The sequence below is a fragment of the Oncorhynchus tshawytscha genome, linkage group LG01 (genome assembly GCF_018296145.1).
Source record: "Oncorhynchus tshawytscha isolate Ot180627B linkage group LG01, Otsh_v2.0, whole genome shotgun sequence".
In the NCBI taxonomy this organism is placed as follows: Eukaryota; Metazoa; Chordata; class Actinopteri; order Salmoniformes; family Salmonidae; genus Oncorhynchus; species Oncorhynchus tshawytscha.
Window position 1 is genome coordinate 64,825,832 of NC_056429.1, and position 20,163 is coordinate 64,845,994.

The 20,163-nt window shown below is 40.2% G+C and overlaps 1 protein-coding gene across 1 annotated transcript in view; it reads left to right on the forward strand.

The window, feature by feature from the left end:
- Positions 1–20,163, forward strand: part of LOC112254905 (glutamate receptor ionotropic, delta-1) — a 453,280-nt gene that overhangs the window by 301,028 nt on the left and 132,089 nt on the right. Inside the window, exon 5 of the mRNA XM_024427867.1 lies at positions 11,785–11,838. Coding sequence (XP_024283635.1) covers positions 11,785–11,838 — 54 coding nt within the window. The remainder of the gene's footprint in view (positions 1–11,784; positions 11,839–20,163) is intronic.

Sequence of the window (20,163 nt, forward strand, 5' to 3'; positions counted from 1 at the left end):
ACATAGAGGACCATATCTCTCTGTTTCTGTTCTTGCTTTGCTGTAGTGAAAGTCGTGCTCAAGGGTGTATGGTATTCGTCTTAATCATTTTTCAAGGTGGTTCGTTACCATGTTTTATTGTCCAGGACCCCCACTTGAGACTTGCTAATACACTAATACCACACAATAGCCTCTCAACAAAAAGAGCCTTATATGATGGCAGTTTCATGCTCCTTCTCTTTAAATGTCTTTACTGATTATAGTGGTAAAACCAGACCAAAAAGTGAGATAGGTAAGTCGTCCCCTCAATTAGAGCAAAGTAGAGTACAGTAGTCTCCTGTCCTTGTCGTGTTTTTAGAACAGCCTATATATGTATATATAGAAGAAAACGGGATGTCGTGTGCCACTATTTTTCAGGAAACACTATGTCAATTTATATCGCGGGACATTTGTCTTACATGCATGCCATTTGATATGCTGGTTGGAAGGTGATATGTAGGTAAACAGCTTTTGGGATGGGGTATAGTTGGATGGAGGGATGAAGGCTAGGTGGATAGTGGAAAGCTGGATGAAGAGGGAGAGCCTGCTGTCCAGGAGAATCTCTTCCAGATACCTCTCTCCAACAGGCCTTTTCATTCCCCTATTTAAAAAGCTGTAATTGCATCATTCTTCAAGGTCCTTGTCTCTGTCTGAGGACTAGGCTGGTCCCGTTAATCAAACTAATGGAGAAGTAAGTGATTTCAAAATATAGGCTTTGATCATGTTTCTCTCAGCCCACCCTGTGATCACTCTCTCCACTGTCTCGTCTTATGCCCCTCAAGTATGGACATAGCTGGAATTGTGTGTGTGTGTGTTTGTGTGTGTGTGGTGTGTGTGTGTGTGTGTGCTGAAGGGTTTTTAGCGATTTTCATTGACTTGTCACTAAAGGGAGATCTTATGGTGTGCTAAGCGTTGACAGCTCAATGTCTCCCTGGCTTGATGGTCGTTCTTTCCATGGCTGTAAGCTGTTACGTAGGCATCAGAAAATGGCTGGCCTTAAAGCACAGTGCAATATTAAAGAGCATTATATCCCCAGGAGCCATAGTTCAGATACTTTTATTGATCTTGATGAGAAAAATTGAATTAAAGTGCTCCTCAGTGTATTGGAAAGCTTGGAGCTATAATGCCCTGTAGTCATTACTTACGGACACTTTTAGAGCGCACTGGAAATTAGATTCCGCCCAAGCAGGCATTGATCACAGTTCAAGAAAACTCTCTCTCTCACACACATGCCCAACCCACACACGTTCCACAGAGACAGGGATTCACAGAGATGTGATTGATGTATATACAATAACCACAAGACATAATAGAGAGCGTCCTGTGTGTTCTGAATTGTATTTATAATTGACCTTTTGCTTGGCTTGTCAACAATAAAATCTTTGTAAATTACAATAGATGTGATGTTTTCCAAATAACCCCCATTCTGCACTTAACGTGTATTTGAAAGACCCTCTCCAGTCACCTGTCTGACTGTGACATGCTTTTGGTGAGTCACCTGAAACAACAGAATACATTAAAAACATCCATTGTAGCCTAAATATGAGCCATGTCTAAGGGTGTTATCTGGAAACTTGGTCAGGCATGATGCTGGCAATGCGCCATCATCGTACTTCTTCCCTCTCTAAACTCCCTGCCCGGCCAACTGCCAGCTCTGCTTCATAGTACCACACTCCCACTCTCCTCCAACACCTTCAAACTGTGCTGTTCATGCTAACTGCGATCTTCTCGCCCTATACAACTGTATGTAATTAATATCAGCTTACTGTTGAACTTGTCCCCCACCCTCCTACATCACCTCTTCCTCTCTAGTTTTTAAACCCTCTCATTCATACAGTTGAAGTCAGAGGTTTACAAACACTTAGGGTGGAGTCATTAAAACTCGTTTTTCAACCACTCCACAAATTTCTTGTTAACACACTATAGTTTTGGCAAGTCAATTAGGACATCTACTGTGTGCATGACAGAAGTCATTTTTCCAACAATTGTTTCCAGACAGATTATTTCACCTATAATTCACTGTATCACAATTCCAGTGGGTCAGAAGTTTACATACACTAAGTTGACTGTGCCTTTAAACAGCTTGAAAAATTCCAGAAAATGATGTCATGGCTTTAGAAGCTTCTGATAGGCTAATTGACCTCATTTGAATTGGAGGTTGGAGGTGTACAATTGGAGGTGTACATGTGGATGTATTTCAAGGCCTACCTTCAAACTCAGTGCCTCTTTGGTTGACATCATGGGAAAATCTAAAGAAATCAGTCAAGACCTCAGAAAATAATTGTAGACCTCCACAAGTCTGGTTCCTCCTTAGGAGCAATTTTCAAATGCCTGAAGGTACCACGTTCATCTGTACAAACAATAGTATGCAAGTATAAACACCATGGGACCACGCAGCCATCATACCGCTCAGGAGGAGACACGTTCTGTCTCCTAGAGATGAATGTACTTTGGTGCGAAAAGTGCAAATCAATCCGAGAACAACAGCAAAGGACCTTGTGAAGATGCTGGATGAAACAGGTACAAAAGTATCTATAGCCACAGTAAAATGAGTCCTATATCGACATAGCCTGAAAGACCGCTCAGCAAGGAAGAAGCCACTGCTTCAAAACTGCCATAAAAAAGCCAGACTACGGTTTCCAACTGCACATGGGGGAAAGATCAATACATTTTGGAGAAATGTCCTCCGGTCTGATGAAACAAAAATAGAACGTTTTGGCCATAATGACCATTGTTACATTTGGAGGAAAAAAGGGGAAGCTTGCAAGCTGAAGAACACCATCCCAACCGTGAAGTCCTGAGGTGGCAGCATCATGTTGTGGAGGTGCTTTGCTGCAGGAGGGACTGGTGCATTTGACAAAATAGATAGATTCATGAGGCAGGAAAATTATGTGGATATATTGAATCAACATCTCAAGACATCAGTCAGGATGTAAAAGCTTGTCGCAAATCGGTCTTCCAAATGGACAATGACCCCAAGCATACTCCCGAAGTTGTGGACGGCTATTCAAAATGTTTGGTACCAAGTTAAACAATTTAAAGGCAATGCTACAAAATACTAATTGAGTGTATGTAAACTTCTGACCTATTGGGAATGTGATGAAAGAAATACAAGCTGAAATTAGTCACTCTCTACTATTATTGTTAGAGTCGTGTGTATAGGTGGCAGGGAAGTCAGGCGCAGGAGAGTCAAACGGAGTGTAAAATGGAGTCTTTTAATGAATGTCCACGTAACATGCTCCATAACACGAATAAGAACAGAATATAAACAAACATGGGTACAAGGACCCGTCGCGCACCTATACAACAAACACAACACTGACAATTAACAATCTCTGACAAAGTCATGAGGGGAAACAGAGGGTTAAATACACAACAGGTAATGAATGGGATTGAAAACAGGTGTGTGGGAAGACAAGACTAAACCATTGGAAAATGACAAATGGATCAATGATGGCTAGAAGACCGGTGAAGTCGACCGCCGAGCACCAGCCAAACAAGGAGAGGCAACGACTTCGGTAGAAGTCGTGACAATTATTCTGACATTTCACATTCTTAAAATAAAGTGGTGATCCTAACTGACCTTAGACAGAGAATTTGTACTTGGATTAAATGTCAGGAATTGTGAAAAACTGAGTTTAAATGTATTTGGCTAAGGTGTATGTAAACTTCTGACTTCAACTGTATGTAGCAAACCCCAACCTCCATATGAACTCCATTTCTTCCCTGGGGGAGGAGAACAACTATACCTGAAAGCTACACTGTGTTGATTGATTATTTCTGTCAACCAATATTGGGTGTTCTCACTTTGAAGTGGCCTTGTTTGTGTTTTTCCTGACTTTAATGTCTATTTTGAAGTACATTAGGAGGTGTGTGTGAGAGAGAGAGAGATTACAGGAGTCGTCTGAGCCTTGGGAGTCTGTCTGACACTTTTCTACTCATCACCTCCTGACACATCTTAATACCACCTTCCCTTTTTTGCTCTGTTTTCAGCTGTTTTGTTTTTCCTCTCTTGGCAGTCTCTCCACTGAGGGAGTGTGAGTGTGTTAGCCCGTAGCCTGCAGCAGAGATTAGAGGACTACCTAAATCAAAATCAAATCAAATTTTATTTGTCACATACACATGGTTAGCAGATGTTAATGCGAGTGTAGCAAAATGCTTGTAGGGTGCCTACCTGGTGGGTAGTGACATTTCCTCAGAGGCAATGTGAGAGCAGGACCCCAATGCATGATGGGATTGATAGGTTTGACAGCCACAAGTGTTCCACAATGACACAGCAGCGTGGGGGGGGGTCCTGCAGTGGAAAAACTAAAAAGTGGAAAAACTAATCTAAATTGTTATCAGTTAAAACTTTTCTATTTCGCTAGCTATGTCAGGGCTGCTAAACCTTCTGGAGAGAAAACGCTTTGGCCAAAATACAGTGTGTTTCCATTGGAAATCTATCCCATGCCATTCTTCACTGAATACTGTTCTTAGTTTTATCAATTAGATAGTTTTACATCCCAATAGGGCTGCCTTTGGATTACTGCCATCAGTTTTTTAAGAGGCTTTTTAGGTGTATTATTATTATTATTAAAATGGGATAGTGCCAAGGATCTACTCACCTGAAGCACTCCAACAGTTCTTTATTTATTATTTAACCTTTATTTAACTAGGTAAGTCAGTTAAGAACAAATTCTTATTTACAATGACAGCCTATACCAGCCAACGCTGGGCCAATTGTGCGCCCTATGGAACTCACAATCACCACCGGTTGTGATACAATACAGCCTGGATTCAAACCCGGGTGTCTATAGTGACTCCTCGAGCACTGAGATGCAATGCCTTAGACTTCTGCGCCACTCGGTCTAAGGCACTAGATGTTGGTGTTCCACCATTTATACTGATGGTGAAACACTTGATTTTAGCCTGTTGTATTTCTGTTGTCTATGTTGCAGCTGCTGCTGTTGTTTTTTTGGAGCTGTGGCAGTAAATGTGCATGATTACCTTTTCTTGCGAATTCTGAATGACTGAGCAAAATCTGTGTTTTTGTTTGAGTTTTGCTGAAAGACCACTTCACTGGTCACAAAGTTGAGGCTTTAGATATGTACAGTTTGTAATCTTTGAGGAATATAAAAGCAGAACACCCAATCATATCATCCATATGCACAGCTACAGTTACATTTTTTGAAAACACTATATGTGATATCAGCATCGTATTTATTGGTACATTGAGTGACACTCGTACCTACCCTCCCTATGTGTAGCATTATGTCCTTTTCCAGCTCCTTTTCAAGCTAATTACAAATGAACACAAGGTATTGGTGTGTTAATATGTTTCTTCTCCATTAAGTATCTGGATTACACCCATCCATTTTTCAATAAAATGTAAATACCATCATGGATTCAAAACATAAACCCCCTGCAGGTACAATGCATAGTTTATGTTCCAGCTGTACGGAAAGGCAGCTTGTTGAAAGGTCATGTCTATCTTCCTACTGTGCCAAGACACTTTCATTTGATCATTCTTGTACATCTAAGACACCTTGTTAAAATGCAACGTTTGTATATTATGGTTGCTACACATTAGGAAGTACCAATTGCGATTGAAGTCGCAGTACCACATGCTTCACACTTACATGTGTTTCGCCAAAGAGGACTGCTCTATGTTTGATATACGGTCTTTCTCTTGTCTTCTTATGTAGAAAATATCCTGATGATAATGATGCGCTGGAATGCGTAAAAGGCACACTGAAGCACTTTATGAGTTTTGAACTCAGAGACCAATGTTGTGGCATGCATAAACAGCTACAGTATATCAGGTCGCTCATCTACCGTCAAACACTCAACGATCAGGGTAAAAGCCTCACTGTTTGAGATGCCGTTTTCTGACTGTGTGAGGAGCAGTCTGGACTCATAAATTGCTATTTTACATACATTTCTGTACCTCCATTAAGTATATGTTACGCTACAAATGGAAAATGGTCTGCCCACTGGGTGCACATTGGTTCAATCAACATTGTTTCCATGTCATTACAATGACTTTTTGTTGAATAGACGTCTGTGCCCAGTGTGAGGTTACTTAAGACAGAAACGAAAGTAGGGAGGTTGGCCCGGGAAGATGGGTGGGCGTATACCGCAATCATCTAGCAATCCAAAGGTTACGTGTTCCAATCACGTTGGGGACAATTGTATCATTTTAGCTAACCCTTACCATAAACCTTTTCCTAAACTGAACCTAATTCTCCTAACTTGTTTTGTAAATTCTCTGAACCTTTGTTGTCAGTTCTCTGAAACAGCAACGTACATTCTCAGAAGACGCAACAAGCTGCCTCATACTATAAATCCTCCAAGACGTATGATAAGTTATGTCATCCAGTTCAAATGATATTGTCCGACCGGGTAAGAAGTATGACACTATACGTCCTCCAATCCGTATGTTATAGTACGACCATTACTCCATTTGTAATGTAACGTAACATATCCTACTAAATGGAGGGATTTAATGTACGTCCCAAAAGCTATGAATGACCCTAAGGCCAGGTTGATTGGAGAAGAACAGGGCTTCTGCTTAATGATTCATAACTACTGTGTTTTATTTAGTGCAGGAAACTCCATTCCTGGGTTTCAGACTAGATCTAAGACAGGGTACCCCATATAGTGTACCCTAGGAACGGTAAACACATATGGTACGCAAATATGTAACTGGCCAATTGACCAGTAAAATATTTACTACATTTTACCTCCTATATAGTATTGACCATAGACTGCTTAAACAATATTCCTGAAGTTTAATAGACTGTAGTTGATGTTTAGGTCAAACTCTAAGTGTTTAGCTCTGTACTAACAGAGATGTGTAGACTCAGGTCTGATCTCGTTACCACAACAACAGAGGACTGTATGAGATAAGGCCATGGTCCCGTCCATAGTGAGTATTTCACGAGGGGCCTCATTACGGCTTGGGTAGAATTAAACAGTGAGCTTTGAGAACTCGTCATTGTCCATCCTTTCAAACGACTGTCTGTTCTAAAGCCCCCCTGTACCCTTCGGACCACTGAATGGCCTCATTCCAGAGCGAGACATCCTCTGCTTGCTATGTAGCAATGCCAATGACCTATGTTCCAGTAGTAGTGATGATGTTGTCATGTTACAGCATATCATTACAAAAACAGGTCATACACAGACACCTAATTAGTCAGTATGATAGGAGTAACACCAATACTGTTCACAATGGCATAGAAGCACCATTCATTATATACCAAAGCCCCCGTAGCATCCTAATGTTTTTTTCTGCCAACATTACTGAAAAACGTGTTCATTACAGTACATTCCCGAAAGTTTTCAGACTCCTTGACCTTTTCCACATTTTGTTATGTTACAGCCTTATTCTTTGCTATGAGAGTCGATCTCAGGTGCATCCCTTTTTCCATTGATCATCCTTGAGATGTTTCTACAACTTGATTGGAGTCCACCTGTGGTAAATTAAATTGATTGGAAATGATTTGGAAAGGTACACACATGTCTATATAAGGTCCCACAGTTGACAGTGCCTGTTAGAGCAAAAACTAAGCCATGAGGTCGAAGGAATTGTCCATAGAGCTCTGAGACAGGACTCTGTTGATGCACAGATCTGGGGACGAGTATAAAACAATTTCGGCAGCTTTGAAGGTCCCCAATAACAAAGTGGCCTTCATCATTCTTATATGGAAGAAGTTTGGAACCACCAAGACTCTTCCAAGAGCTGGCCGCACGAGCCAAACTGAGCATGGCCTTGGTCAGCGAGGTGACCAAGAACCTGATGGTCCTCTGACAGAGCTCTGGAGATGGGGGAACCTTCCAGAAGGACAACCATCTTTGCAGCACTCCACCAGTCAGGCCTTTATGGTGGGGTGACCAGATGGAAGCCACTCATCAGTAAAAGGCACATGACAGCCAGCTTGCAGTTTTCCGAAAGGCCCCTAAAGGACTCTCAGACCATGAGAAACAAGATTTAACTCTTTGGATTGAATACCAGGCGTCACGTCTGGAGGAAACCTGGCACCATCCGTACGGTGAAGCATGGTGGTGGCAGCATTATGCTGTGGGGATGTTTTTCAGAGGCAGGGACTGGAAGACTAGTCAGAATTGAGGGAAAGATGAATGGAGCAAATTACAGAGAGATCCTTGATAAAAACCTGCTCCAGAGCTCTCAAGACTTCAGACTGGGGGTGAAGGTTCACCTTCCAACAGGACAACGACCCTAAGCACACAGCCAAGACAACGCAGGAGTGGCTTTGTGACAAGTCTCTGAATGTTCTTGAGTGGCCCAGCCAGAGCCCGGACTTGAACCCGATCGAACACGTCTAGAGAGACCTGAAAATAGCTGTGTAGGGACGCTCCCCATTCAACCTGATAGAGTTTGAGAGCATCTGCAGAGAAGAATGGGAGAAACTCCCCAAATACAGGTGTGCCAAGCTTGTAGCGCTATACCTACGAATACTCTAGGCCATAATGGCTGCCAAAGGTGCTTCAACAAAGTACTGTGTAAAGGGTCTGAATAGTTATGTAATGTGATATTTAAAAAAAAAATGTTTTAACCTGTTTTTGATTTGTCATGATGTGGTATTGTGGGTAGATTGAGAGGGGAAAAAAATATATAATACATTTTAGAATAAGGCTGTAACGTAACAAAATGTGGAAAAAGTCAAGGGATCTGAATACTTTCTGAATACACTGTACAATAGGGTAAGATTTATTTTGCCTGTTGAATGATCCAAATGAGGTGGAATACCTGTTAGCGCAAGTTGGAGATAATAATCCTTTATTTCAATAATATTCCAGGAATATAACAATAACCTCCCTGGCTCGAGCATGTAAAGGTCATTCAATACATTTATTAATTAGGTTAATCATTATGGTTTTTGTTATATTCCTGGAATATTTTTAGAATAAAGGGTGATTTTCTCCAACTTGAGCTAAGAGGTTCTAGAACAGTTCAGTTGAAAACATACAGTAGGTGAGATATGGGGAACCAAAACAAGCTCACACCTGATGTTATTTCCCAAATTATTGAAAATTGTCAATAAAATAAACCTAGCTAATTGTGCTTGTCTCAATGTGTGAAACATGTACAAATAAACATTCTCACTGCTCTTGACATGCAGCTTGAGATGCTCAGTGCCCAGTTTTTCTAAAGTTATCTATCCAGATTTCGGCAATTGGATAGTATTAAATGCATAGAAATGGAATGAATAGAACACCAGGAGGGTTAACTTTTAGAAAACTAGGCCCTAAGGACCGAAACATTGCTGCTGAAATGCATCTGCTCTGACACTAAATTAAAAGCGAGTGTTTTGTTTAATCAAGTCTGATCTCAACCATGGGATGCAGAGATTAACTTTAATTTGAAGGCATAATTAATTTTTGCACATCATGACCAAAAACCTTAAATAGAGAGAGCCTGAGTGATTATGTTTTAAAGATGAGACAAATGAGCTTGTAGGTCTTTGTTTTAATACTCAAACAAGGGATCCACAAGACGCAGATAAATGTTTAGAATGTACAGTACATTGGCTACATAGGCAGGCTAATTATTGGCAAAATATCTGATCTGATTGGTCAAAAGACCAGTTAGTGTCAAAATATTAGAATTGGCAGCCATTGCATTGTGAATATAGACACAATTGATGATTCCTTAACCTCATATTCAATGCCAAGAAGCTTCATGTATAATGTAGTAGCATCACTGTAAATCCTTCAGGAATTAATCTCAGTGCATTACTGCATAAATATCTCAAATTGATATTGAATAGCCCATGGGCATATGGAAGTACCCATCCAACTCTGAACATATCCATCAATAAATGTTAGCTTTGTTGAGACCTCAAATCCCCCTACCAGTAACTCCATTTTAAAGTCATAAATATCTATATTATATAATTATCTGTGTTGACTAACTCTAGAGACATGCCTCAGTGTGCCTCACTTCTCTGATTCTAGATCTTACTAGATCTAATTGTGAGATTCAGTTACATTAACGTTATAGCATATAATAGCTATCTGATGTTGCTGCTGCTGAGTCTGATTTCTAGCCTAAAATCATATTTCTCTCCAAAGCTTCATTTTGCATCATCTCTTCAAGTGAACAATAAAAAAATAAAAAAATGAATGTCTGGCAAGAGGTGTTGATGAGACGTGTTCTGTAGGACACGAGTTGATGTCATTGCCAATAATGTGATAATACTTGTAACCTAATCAAACTTACAGTTTAGACAAATCACATAGTTGAAGTACTACAGACAAACAGCAGTCACTCTCACACAGACAATTAGTCTAAAAATGGTTCCTGAACCTCATTATCCATTTGACTTGATGATGTCAATTTCCTGGAATAACTAAGGTTGATGCTTATCTAACAACCAACAAGCCCGGAAACACCCGTGCTTTCACCTGCTAATAAGCTACCTGATACCTACAGTGCAATGGAGCTCCCCTGCCCTTTCTCCTTAGCTACAACACCCTATTTTCATTGCAGTACCCACTACTATAGACCCTGTTGCCTACATCTTGGTGGGAGATTATTTGTCTCCAGCTCTCAGCCCCAGGATATGATCTAGTGACACAGTGCTCATTGTTTTTACATTGCTGAATAAATCTGTCATGGGAAACTAAGTTCAGTAACTGTTTCCTATATTTCTGTGTTTCTAACGATAGCTTTGAATGCAAGTGTGGTTGGATGGCATATGGCCCCTATAATTTCAGAGTGAGTAAGAAATGGAGCAATCAACTGTGGAGGTAAATATTACTCTTGTGTTCAGGAGCCTCTGCAATATTCAATGAGACCAAGCTGGAAATGCGCTGCATTAAAATCAAAATCATGACTCTTCCATGGTTAGAAGATCGATCTGCAGCTTTCAGGCTGTGCTGGGTGCTATTATTGATGAGCATGCTGTTGTTAGGTAAAATGGTGAAGGCTTTTAAGTTATACTGTATGTAAGGATGATATGGGGCTATCAATCTAAATTTCAGTATGGCCAAAGGGATCATTTGGAAGGTAATGACAACCATTTACAGATGAGGACAAACATAGATATGGTAACCATGACAAATGTCATGCGTGAATAGTCATGTGATATGTGAAAGAGCTATTCTGTGCCTTTCTTAGCCATTAAGATGGAGCTGTCACGCTCGCTATCCTCAGACTCCCTGTCATAAATCAACCAAGGCGCAGCGTGCATGTAGTTCCACATCTTTTAATGAAAGTGAAACCGAAATAACCAAAAAACAAACAGGTAAACAGCAAAGACCGTGACGCAACCGAGGTGCACACAAACACACACGGAAAAATAATTACCCACAAAACACAGGTGGGAAAAGGCTACCTAAGTATGGTTCTCAATCAGAGACAACAATTGACAGCTGCCTCTGATTGGGAACCATACCAGGCCAAACACATAGAAATAGAAAACATAGAAAAAACACATATAATGCCCACCCCAACTCATGCCCTGACCAAGCCAAAATAGAGACATAAAAAGGAACTAAGGTCAGGACGTGACAGGAGCACTTACTTATTATGAGTAACCATGATGAACCACATAGCAATTCAGATTTTTCAAGGGGTACTGCAGAACCCTCAGCACCCCTACTTCCCACGGCTATGGTGGCCTATTCAAGCCTGTGTACTTGAGTTTGGACTCCCTACTCTTATGTTGTTATAGGATTATTTTGGGAAATGCATTAAATCTCTATTTTCTTTATACTAATTTCCTTCTTCTCTCCTTCCCCCCTCTTTCTATCTCTATGCAGGCTGTGGAAACCAACCTGGCATCCAAGGACAGCCATTGGGTTTATGCCAATGAGGTGAGATCAATAGTGCATTATTATATTTATGCATCACATTTATTCAGTTTGCTCCATCGCAGTTGCATTAGATGCCAATGTACGGATAGACATAGATTAAAACCAATAACACTTTCACTCTAACTTCTTCCATATTTAGACTCGTAAACAGTATAAAAGCTCTCACACCATGCCACTTTGTTTCTATCTGAGGGGTTTTATACATTATTGACCAAATAATTATTAATTATTGCATTCACAGCACTTCGGAAGCCAAAGCTGTTTTTTTACCTGTTTCTTTGTTGACCTGACATTGCGTAAATGGTCTTCCAAATGGGCTTTAACATCAATAAATGCCAAGCACTTTGTGAATAACAAACACTGTGCTCTGTGCCATGCCTTAGACCATCAGGGCACCTTTGCATTGATTTAGGCTGATTTGCTGAGAAGGACCATAAGTTCTCTGATGTCCCAATGCTAATGGGAAAAAAGCATGTTTCTAATGTACCTTGATGTCTTTTTATTAGCGTTTATGTGCTTCCAGAGTACACTTTTATGTTGACCTAACCACCAACCACAGTACACACACACACACACACACACACACACACACACACACACACACACACACACACACACACACACACACACACACACACACACACACACACACACACACAAATGCACAAATGTATGCTCAAACAGTCCCATGGGTCTTTCTAATTAACTAGGGTACCAGTGATCATTTATTTTTCTCTGTTTGGAGCTATTACAAAGTCATTAATAATAATTTGCCTTTTTTATTGTGAGTACATTAAGATACAGTATAAAGGGGGAACATAGATACATTCAATGTAATTCATGAGTTGAATCAAAACCTACAGTATGTTTAAACCCATTCTCATGCTTGGAGTCTTCACAAATTTGAGACGTGCAACCTCCAGCATCATGTTGTGGCAGCGCTTTGCTGCAGGACGAACTGGTGCACTTCACAAAATAGATGGTAGAATGAGGCAGGAAAATTATGTGAATATATTGAAGCAACATCTCAAGCTTCAGTAAATCCACCGGTTTCCCTCATTCAAAATGCATAGAAAATGAATCCCAAACAATATTTCTAATCAATCCTCAGGTACCCTAATATGTAAATAAATTATACAATTTAAGACGGAGAATAGTATGTTCATTACCGGAGATTAATAACGAAGTGCGCGCTCTTACTGGAGCACGCTACAAACACTATAGCCAAAATGGGAGCCACTTAGAAAAACTACAAATTCTAGCTAATTTTTCAAAAAACAAGCCTGAAACTCTTTTTAAAGACTGTTGACATCTACTTGAAGCCCTAGGAACTGCAATCTGGGAGGTATTCCTTTTATATTCCATAGACAGCCATTATAATGAGTGGTGAGTCCCCCCAAAAAAATCCCGGATGGATTCGCCTCAGGTTTTCGCCTGCTATATCAGTTCTGTTATACTCACAGACATTATTTCAACAGTTTTGGAAACTGTGGAGTGTTTTCTATCCAATAATCCCAATGGGTATATCCTAGCTTCTAGGCCTGAGTAACAGGCAGTTTACATTGGGCACCTCATTCATCCAAACTTCCGAATACTGGCCCCTATCCATCTCAAGAAATCAGTCAGGAAGTTAAAGCTTGGTCGCAAATGGGTCTTCCAAATGGACAATGACCCCAAACATACTTCCAAAGTTGTGGCAAAATAGCTAAAGGACAACCAAGTTAAGGTATCGGAGTGGCCATCACAAAGCCCTGACTTCAAGCCTATAGAATATTTGTGGGCAGAACTTAAAAACTGTGTGTGAGCAAAGAGGCCTACAAACCTGACTCGGTTACCCCAGCTCTGTCAGGAGGAATGGGCCAAAATTCATCCAACTTATTGTGGGAAGCTTATGGAAGGCTTCCCAAAACGTTTGATCCAAGCTAAACAATGTAGAGGCAATGCTACCAAATACTAATGGAGTTAACTTCTGACCCACTGGGAATGTGATGAAAGAAATAAAAGCTTAAATAAATTATTCTCTCTACTATTATTCCGACATTTCACATTCTTAAAATAAAATGGTGATCATAACTGACCTAAAACAGGGATTTTTTTCCAAGGATTAAATGTCAAGAGTTGTGAAAAACTGAGTTTGAATGTATTTGGCTAAGGTGTATGTAAACGTCCGGGTTCAACTGTAAATTACACATTGACCTTGGTCCTGTGAAATTCCTGGATATTGCTGTCGGACTCTTTTCTTGTAACATTCGGTGCCGACAGAGATGGCCGCCTTGCTTCGCGATCCGATGCAGTATTTTGTTGTTTTATGTGTTATATCTTACATTGTTACCCCAGAAAATCTTAGGTTTTATTACATACAGTCGGGAGGAATTATTGGATAAAAGAGCAACGTCAACTCACCAACATTACGACCAGGAATACGACTTTCCCGAAGCGGATCCTCTGTTTGGCCCATCACTCAGGACAATGGATCGGATCCCAGACGGCGACCCAAAACAACGGTGCCGCATAAGGGGCAGACGGAGCGGTCTTCTGGTCAGGCTCCGTAGACGGGCACATCGCCCACCGCTCCCAAGCATACTACTCGCCAATGTCCAGTCTCTTGACAACAAGGTAGACGAAAGGGTTGCCTTCCAGAGAGACATCAGAGACTGTAACGTTCTTTGTTTCACGGAAACATGGCTCACTCGAGACACGCTATCGGAGTCGGTACAGCCACCTGGTTTCTTCACACATCGCGCCGACAGAAACAAGCATCATTCTGTTAAGAAGAAGGGTGGGGGTGTATGCCTTATGATTAACGAGACGTGGTGTGATCATAACATGCAGGAACTCAAGTCCTTTTGTTCGCCGGACTTCCTCACAATCAAATGCCGACCTCATTATCTACCAAGACAATTTTCTTCGATCATAATCACAGTCGTGTATATTCCAACCCAAGCAGATACATCGAAGGCCATGAACGAACTTCATTTGACTCTATGTAAACGGGAAACCACATATCCTGAGGCTCGACCCTGTCCTGTGCATCTGGGTCCTGGACTTCCTGACGGGCCGCCCCCAGGTGGTGAGGGTAGGTAACGACATCTCCACCCCACTGATCCTCAACATTGGGGCCTCACAAGGATGCGTTCTCAGCCCTCTCCTGTACTCCAGGATCACCCATGACTGCGTGGCCATGCACGCCTCCAACTCGATCACCAAGTTTGCAGACGACACTACAGTGGTAGGCTTGATTACCAACAACAATGAGATGGCCTACAGGGGGGAGGTGAGGACTCACGGAGTGTGGTGTCAGGAAAATAACCTCACACTCAACGTAAACAAAACAAAGGAGATGATCTCGGACTTCAGGAAATAGCACAGGGAGCACCCCCTATCCACATCGACAGGACAGTAGTGGAGAGGGTGGAAGATTTTAAGTTCCTCTGCGTACACGTCAACGACAAACTGAATTGGTCCACCCACACAGACAGCGTGGTGAAGAAGGCACAGCAGTGCCTTTTCAACCTCAGGAGGCTGAAGAAATTCGACTTGTCACCAAAAACACTCACAAACTTTTACAGATGCACAATCGAGAGCATCCTGTCGGGCTGTATCACCGCCTGGTACGGCAACTGCTCTGCCCATAACCATAAGGCTCTCCAGAGGGTAGTGAGGTCTGCACAACAAATCACCGGTGGCAATCTACCTGCCCTCCAGGACACCTACACCACCCGATGTCACAGGAAGGCCAAAAAGATCATCAAGGACAACAACCACCTGAGCCACTGCCTGTTCACCCCACTATGATCCAGAAGGCGAGGTCAGTACAGGTGCATCAAAGCAGGGACCGAGAGACTGAAAAACAGCTTCTATCTCAAGGCCATCAGACTGTTCAACAGCCATCACTAACATTGAGTGGCTGCTGCCAACATACTGACTCAACCCCAGCCACTTTAATAATGGAAAAATTGATGTAATGAATGTATCACTAGCCACTTTAAACAATGCCACTTTATATAATGTTTACATACCCTACATTACTCATCTCATATGTATATACTGTACTCTATACCATCTACTGCTTCTTGCCTATGCCGTTCAGCCATCGCTCATCCATTTATTTATATGTACATATTCTTATTCATTCCTTTACACTTGTGTGTATAAGGTAGTTGTTGTGAAATTGTTAGATTATTTGTTAGATATTACTGCATGGTTGGAACTAGAAGCACAAGCATTTCGCTACGCTCGCATTAACATCTGTTAACCATGTGTATGTGACAAATAAAATTTTATTTGATTAGATTTTTTGTATGGAGATCTCGGAAGTGTACTGTAAACTCTTAACGTTTCATATCTCCCTATGTTACAGTGTGAAAACAGTTTTCATGGGCACACATAACCAAAATAATGTATGTAATTGCAAAATCCAATACTTTCAAAAGAAAGATTAATTTTCATATGATTAATAAAACAAAAATTGATACTGTCATTAACAGGGTTCTTCAATAATTACGCATAATAGTTCTTTATGCGTGTTTGATAGCTGTTTAGTTACAGTATGTGGGGATATTATCGCACAACATAAGCTGATTCAGTAAAGAATTTTATGAATGACAGTCGAGTGATAAAGACCTTGTGTGATACTGCAAACGATTTAACAGCCAAAGTGCAGGAATTAATCTCCAGTACTGATCTCCAGGACTGACAGAACATTTTGGTGTGTATGTTGTTACCGTTGTTAATATAATTAGGATACTTTATGGACAACATTAAATCAAGATTCTTAAGGTAAAATTACAGTCTGTGTACGTTTTGATCGTTTATTTTCCAAGTTTTTGCATATAAAGCCAAAAAACAACTTAATATTTCAATGTTCAAATGTGGGTATGGGTAAATGTGGAATGCCTGGTCAAGTGCACAGCCAACACTTCCTGTCCTTTCAAAGTTGGTCATTACCATTCTAACGCCATTCTATTAATCTATTATCTATTCATTAATTGATTCATTTCTGCCCATACCGTGCCATAGTGGCAAGATAAGGTAAGATTTCTGCATACTATTTAGTGTGTATTGACTTAATCATCTGTTATTACTCTAAATGCTTAGCTGACTAATATATCCTAGCTACCTAGAAAACCATTGGTAATCTTATTAAATTATGCTATACAGCCAAAACAACAGTATCTATTTCGCTGTGGCTGTGTCCAGCTTACATCTGTGCAAATATATGTGTGTATAGCAATGGAATTAAACATCCAACCACTGCCTCGAGTGTCATGCTGTAGGTCCACCACACACTTGAAGGGTTGTGGGGTCCTGTCTAGAAACAACCCCTAGACACTTGTGGAGATCTGAGAGAATTGGACAGGCGTAAGCAATACCACCAAAATTCCATCAAGCCTATCAGAGGTTAAGGTGGAGCGCTCACCATGTCACCACCCATCAATCCCTCTCAGATTTCCAGAAGTGTCTAGACTCTGGGCAGTAGGGGCTAGGGGTTGTTTCTGGACAGGCCATGGGTATTATGGTAGCTCAGTCAGTCAGTCTGGCACTGTCAAAAAAATGTTAATAGCTGTCAAATACTAGCTTCCTCTGCCCTTGGAGAATCTCAATTACATTTCCTTGATTAGTTGCATCCTCTCTCCTTGTCTCCTTCACGAAACCCATTGGATGAGAAGGTCAGAGGTCCCTCCCTTCTCACGTTCTTATCCAATAGGTTTTGAGGAAGTTAGGAATGAAGGAAATGCAATTGAGATTCTACCCTTGTTTCCTCCATTCCTCACCTCCCTCTCAAAGCACATTGGGGCAGAGGAGGGAAGATTCCCCTCCTCATACTCCAATGCACTTTCAAGGCAAGGAGTGGAGTAAAGAAGGACAGAGGAGGCAAGAATGTGAAGTCTGGTTTCCACACCCACGCACACACACTCCTTGAAGAATTTACTGATTATAATGATTTCATTATTGTTTATTATTATTGACAATTATTTTTTTTATAGAACCAATTGTATTATATTATATTAATGTATTAAATTACTTTATCAACTTTAATAAAATAGAAATAGTGTTTATCTTTTTCATTCTTTTGGAATGTTTAGCATGGCTATAAATGATAGAGAAGTTGACTAAAGCACAAACAGACCTGGCTGCGAGGCATGACAAAGAAACATGCAGTGTCCATGTTTCATGTGATGTTTTGAATGACATGTAGATGTTTTGTTGTTGATAGGAGTTACGGTCTCGTGTGTATCTAGACTCTTATTCCTGTAACTGCAAGTGAAGCTGCAAGAAAATCATAATTAAGAGTGATTTTGCAAACAGTCTTTTTTGTGTCTCGGGGTTAGATTTTTAAGATAAAATTTTAATTTAGATTCATTTTTATTCATATACGTTAAATAAAGACTAAAATAACCTTAACATTTTAACTTCTAACGTATTTCATATCTGATTTCACTGTTTTGCACTGTTTTTGTCAAGTCTCACACCCAGACTTTGGACATTCTGCAGCTATTTATTACACTTCCAATAGTGTTGATAATTAGAAAATATTTAATGCACCTATTTAAAAAGAGTCAAATACATAGAAACTACATACATTACTTTTTGTTACACAAAGTACAGTCGTCTCTAAGTATTGTGTCATTACCACCACGACGAGCAAATTACATGATAATAATGTTTTTTCAATAGTTTGTGTGCTTGGTTACCATGGATATGAATAGTGACAGTGGGGCACATGGATGTCATGGAGGGAGATTACAATTTTGATGCTGGGAAATTATTGGGGAAAAAAAGTTTATATAACTTCAGAAGATAATATTTTTTATGGTACATCATTACCAAAGAGGCTATAATTTCATCAAATTATGTTAGATTTCTTTTTAAATGATCTTTTAATTATGTGTATTTAGGACACATTGTATGCTAGCTTTTCAACTGTAGTTAGCATGCTATAAATCCTGCTATTTATGACCAAATACACATATTGAACTCTGATGGTTAGGACAGAATGTATTAGTTCATACATTTTTACTCACCTTAAGACATGAAAAGATGCAAAAATTACATAAAGGATAATGGTTCATTTGAAATTGAACACTTATTTGCTAAAAAGACCATTACATTTTGTATTGTTTTAGGATGATTGAGGGATTTAGATGTCTATTTATGTGACGTACTATGGTTATTGCTGACTTTAATTATTTATTTTACATTTTTCTATAAGATGCCCCTAAATCAACCAAGGACAGGACAAGGACATACGGTATATAAACAAAATCAAGCAAGATCCTATAAGATACAAGGAGTATCTTAAGAAACAAAAAGAAAAATACCTTAAGAGAACAGAAAGTGGTTAAATGAAACGCATCTCACAACTTTCCCAGGGAGAAAAAAAGGGGAAAAAAGGAGGAAATAGAAAATAAAGCAACTATCCAGAAAAGAGTTGTTATGAAGTCATACCTGTCAATGAATAAACCACCACATTTAAAGCTACTGAATAATGACCTACTTCCGCTAAAATTACTCCAGATCTAGAGTGGCAAGAAAAAGTATGTGAACCCTTTGGAATTACCTGGATTTCAGCATAAATTGGTCATCAAATTTGATCTAATCGTCATCTAAGTCACAACAATAGACAAATCAAATCAAATTGTATTTGTCACATACACATGGTTGGCAGATTTTAATGCGAGTGTAGTGAAATGCTTGTGCTTCTAGTTCCGACCATGCAGTAATATCTAACAAATAATCTAACAATTTCACAACAACTACCTTATACACACAAGTGTAAAGGAATGAATAAGAATATGTACATAAAAATATATATGAATGAGCGATGGCCGAACGGCATAGGCAAGATGCAGTAGATGGTATTGAGTACAGTATATACATTTGAGATGAGTAGTGTGGGGTATGTAAACATTATATAAAGTGGCATTGTTTAAAGTGACTAGTGATACATTTATTAAATCCCATTTTAAATGATTAAAGTGGCTAAAGATTGAGTCAGTATGTTGGCAGCAGACACTCAATGTTAGTGATGGCTGTTAAACAGTCTGATGGCCTTGAGATAAAAGCTGTTTTTCAGTCTCTCGGTCCCAGCTTTGATGTACCTGTGCTGACCTCGCCTTCTGGATGATAGCGGGGTGAACAGGCAGTGGCTCGGGTGGTTGTTTTCCTTGATGATAATTTTGGCCTTCCTGTGACATGGGGTGATGTAGGTGTCCTGGAGAGCAGGTAGTTTTCCCCCGGTGATGCGTTGTGCAGACATCACTACCCTCTGGAGAGCCTTACGGTTGTGAGCGGAGCAGTTGCCATACCAGGTGGTAATACAGC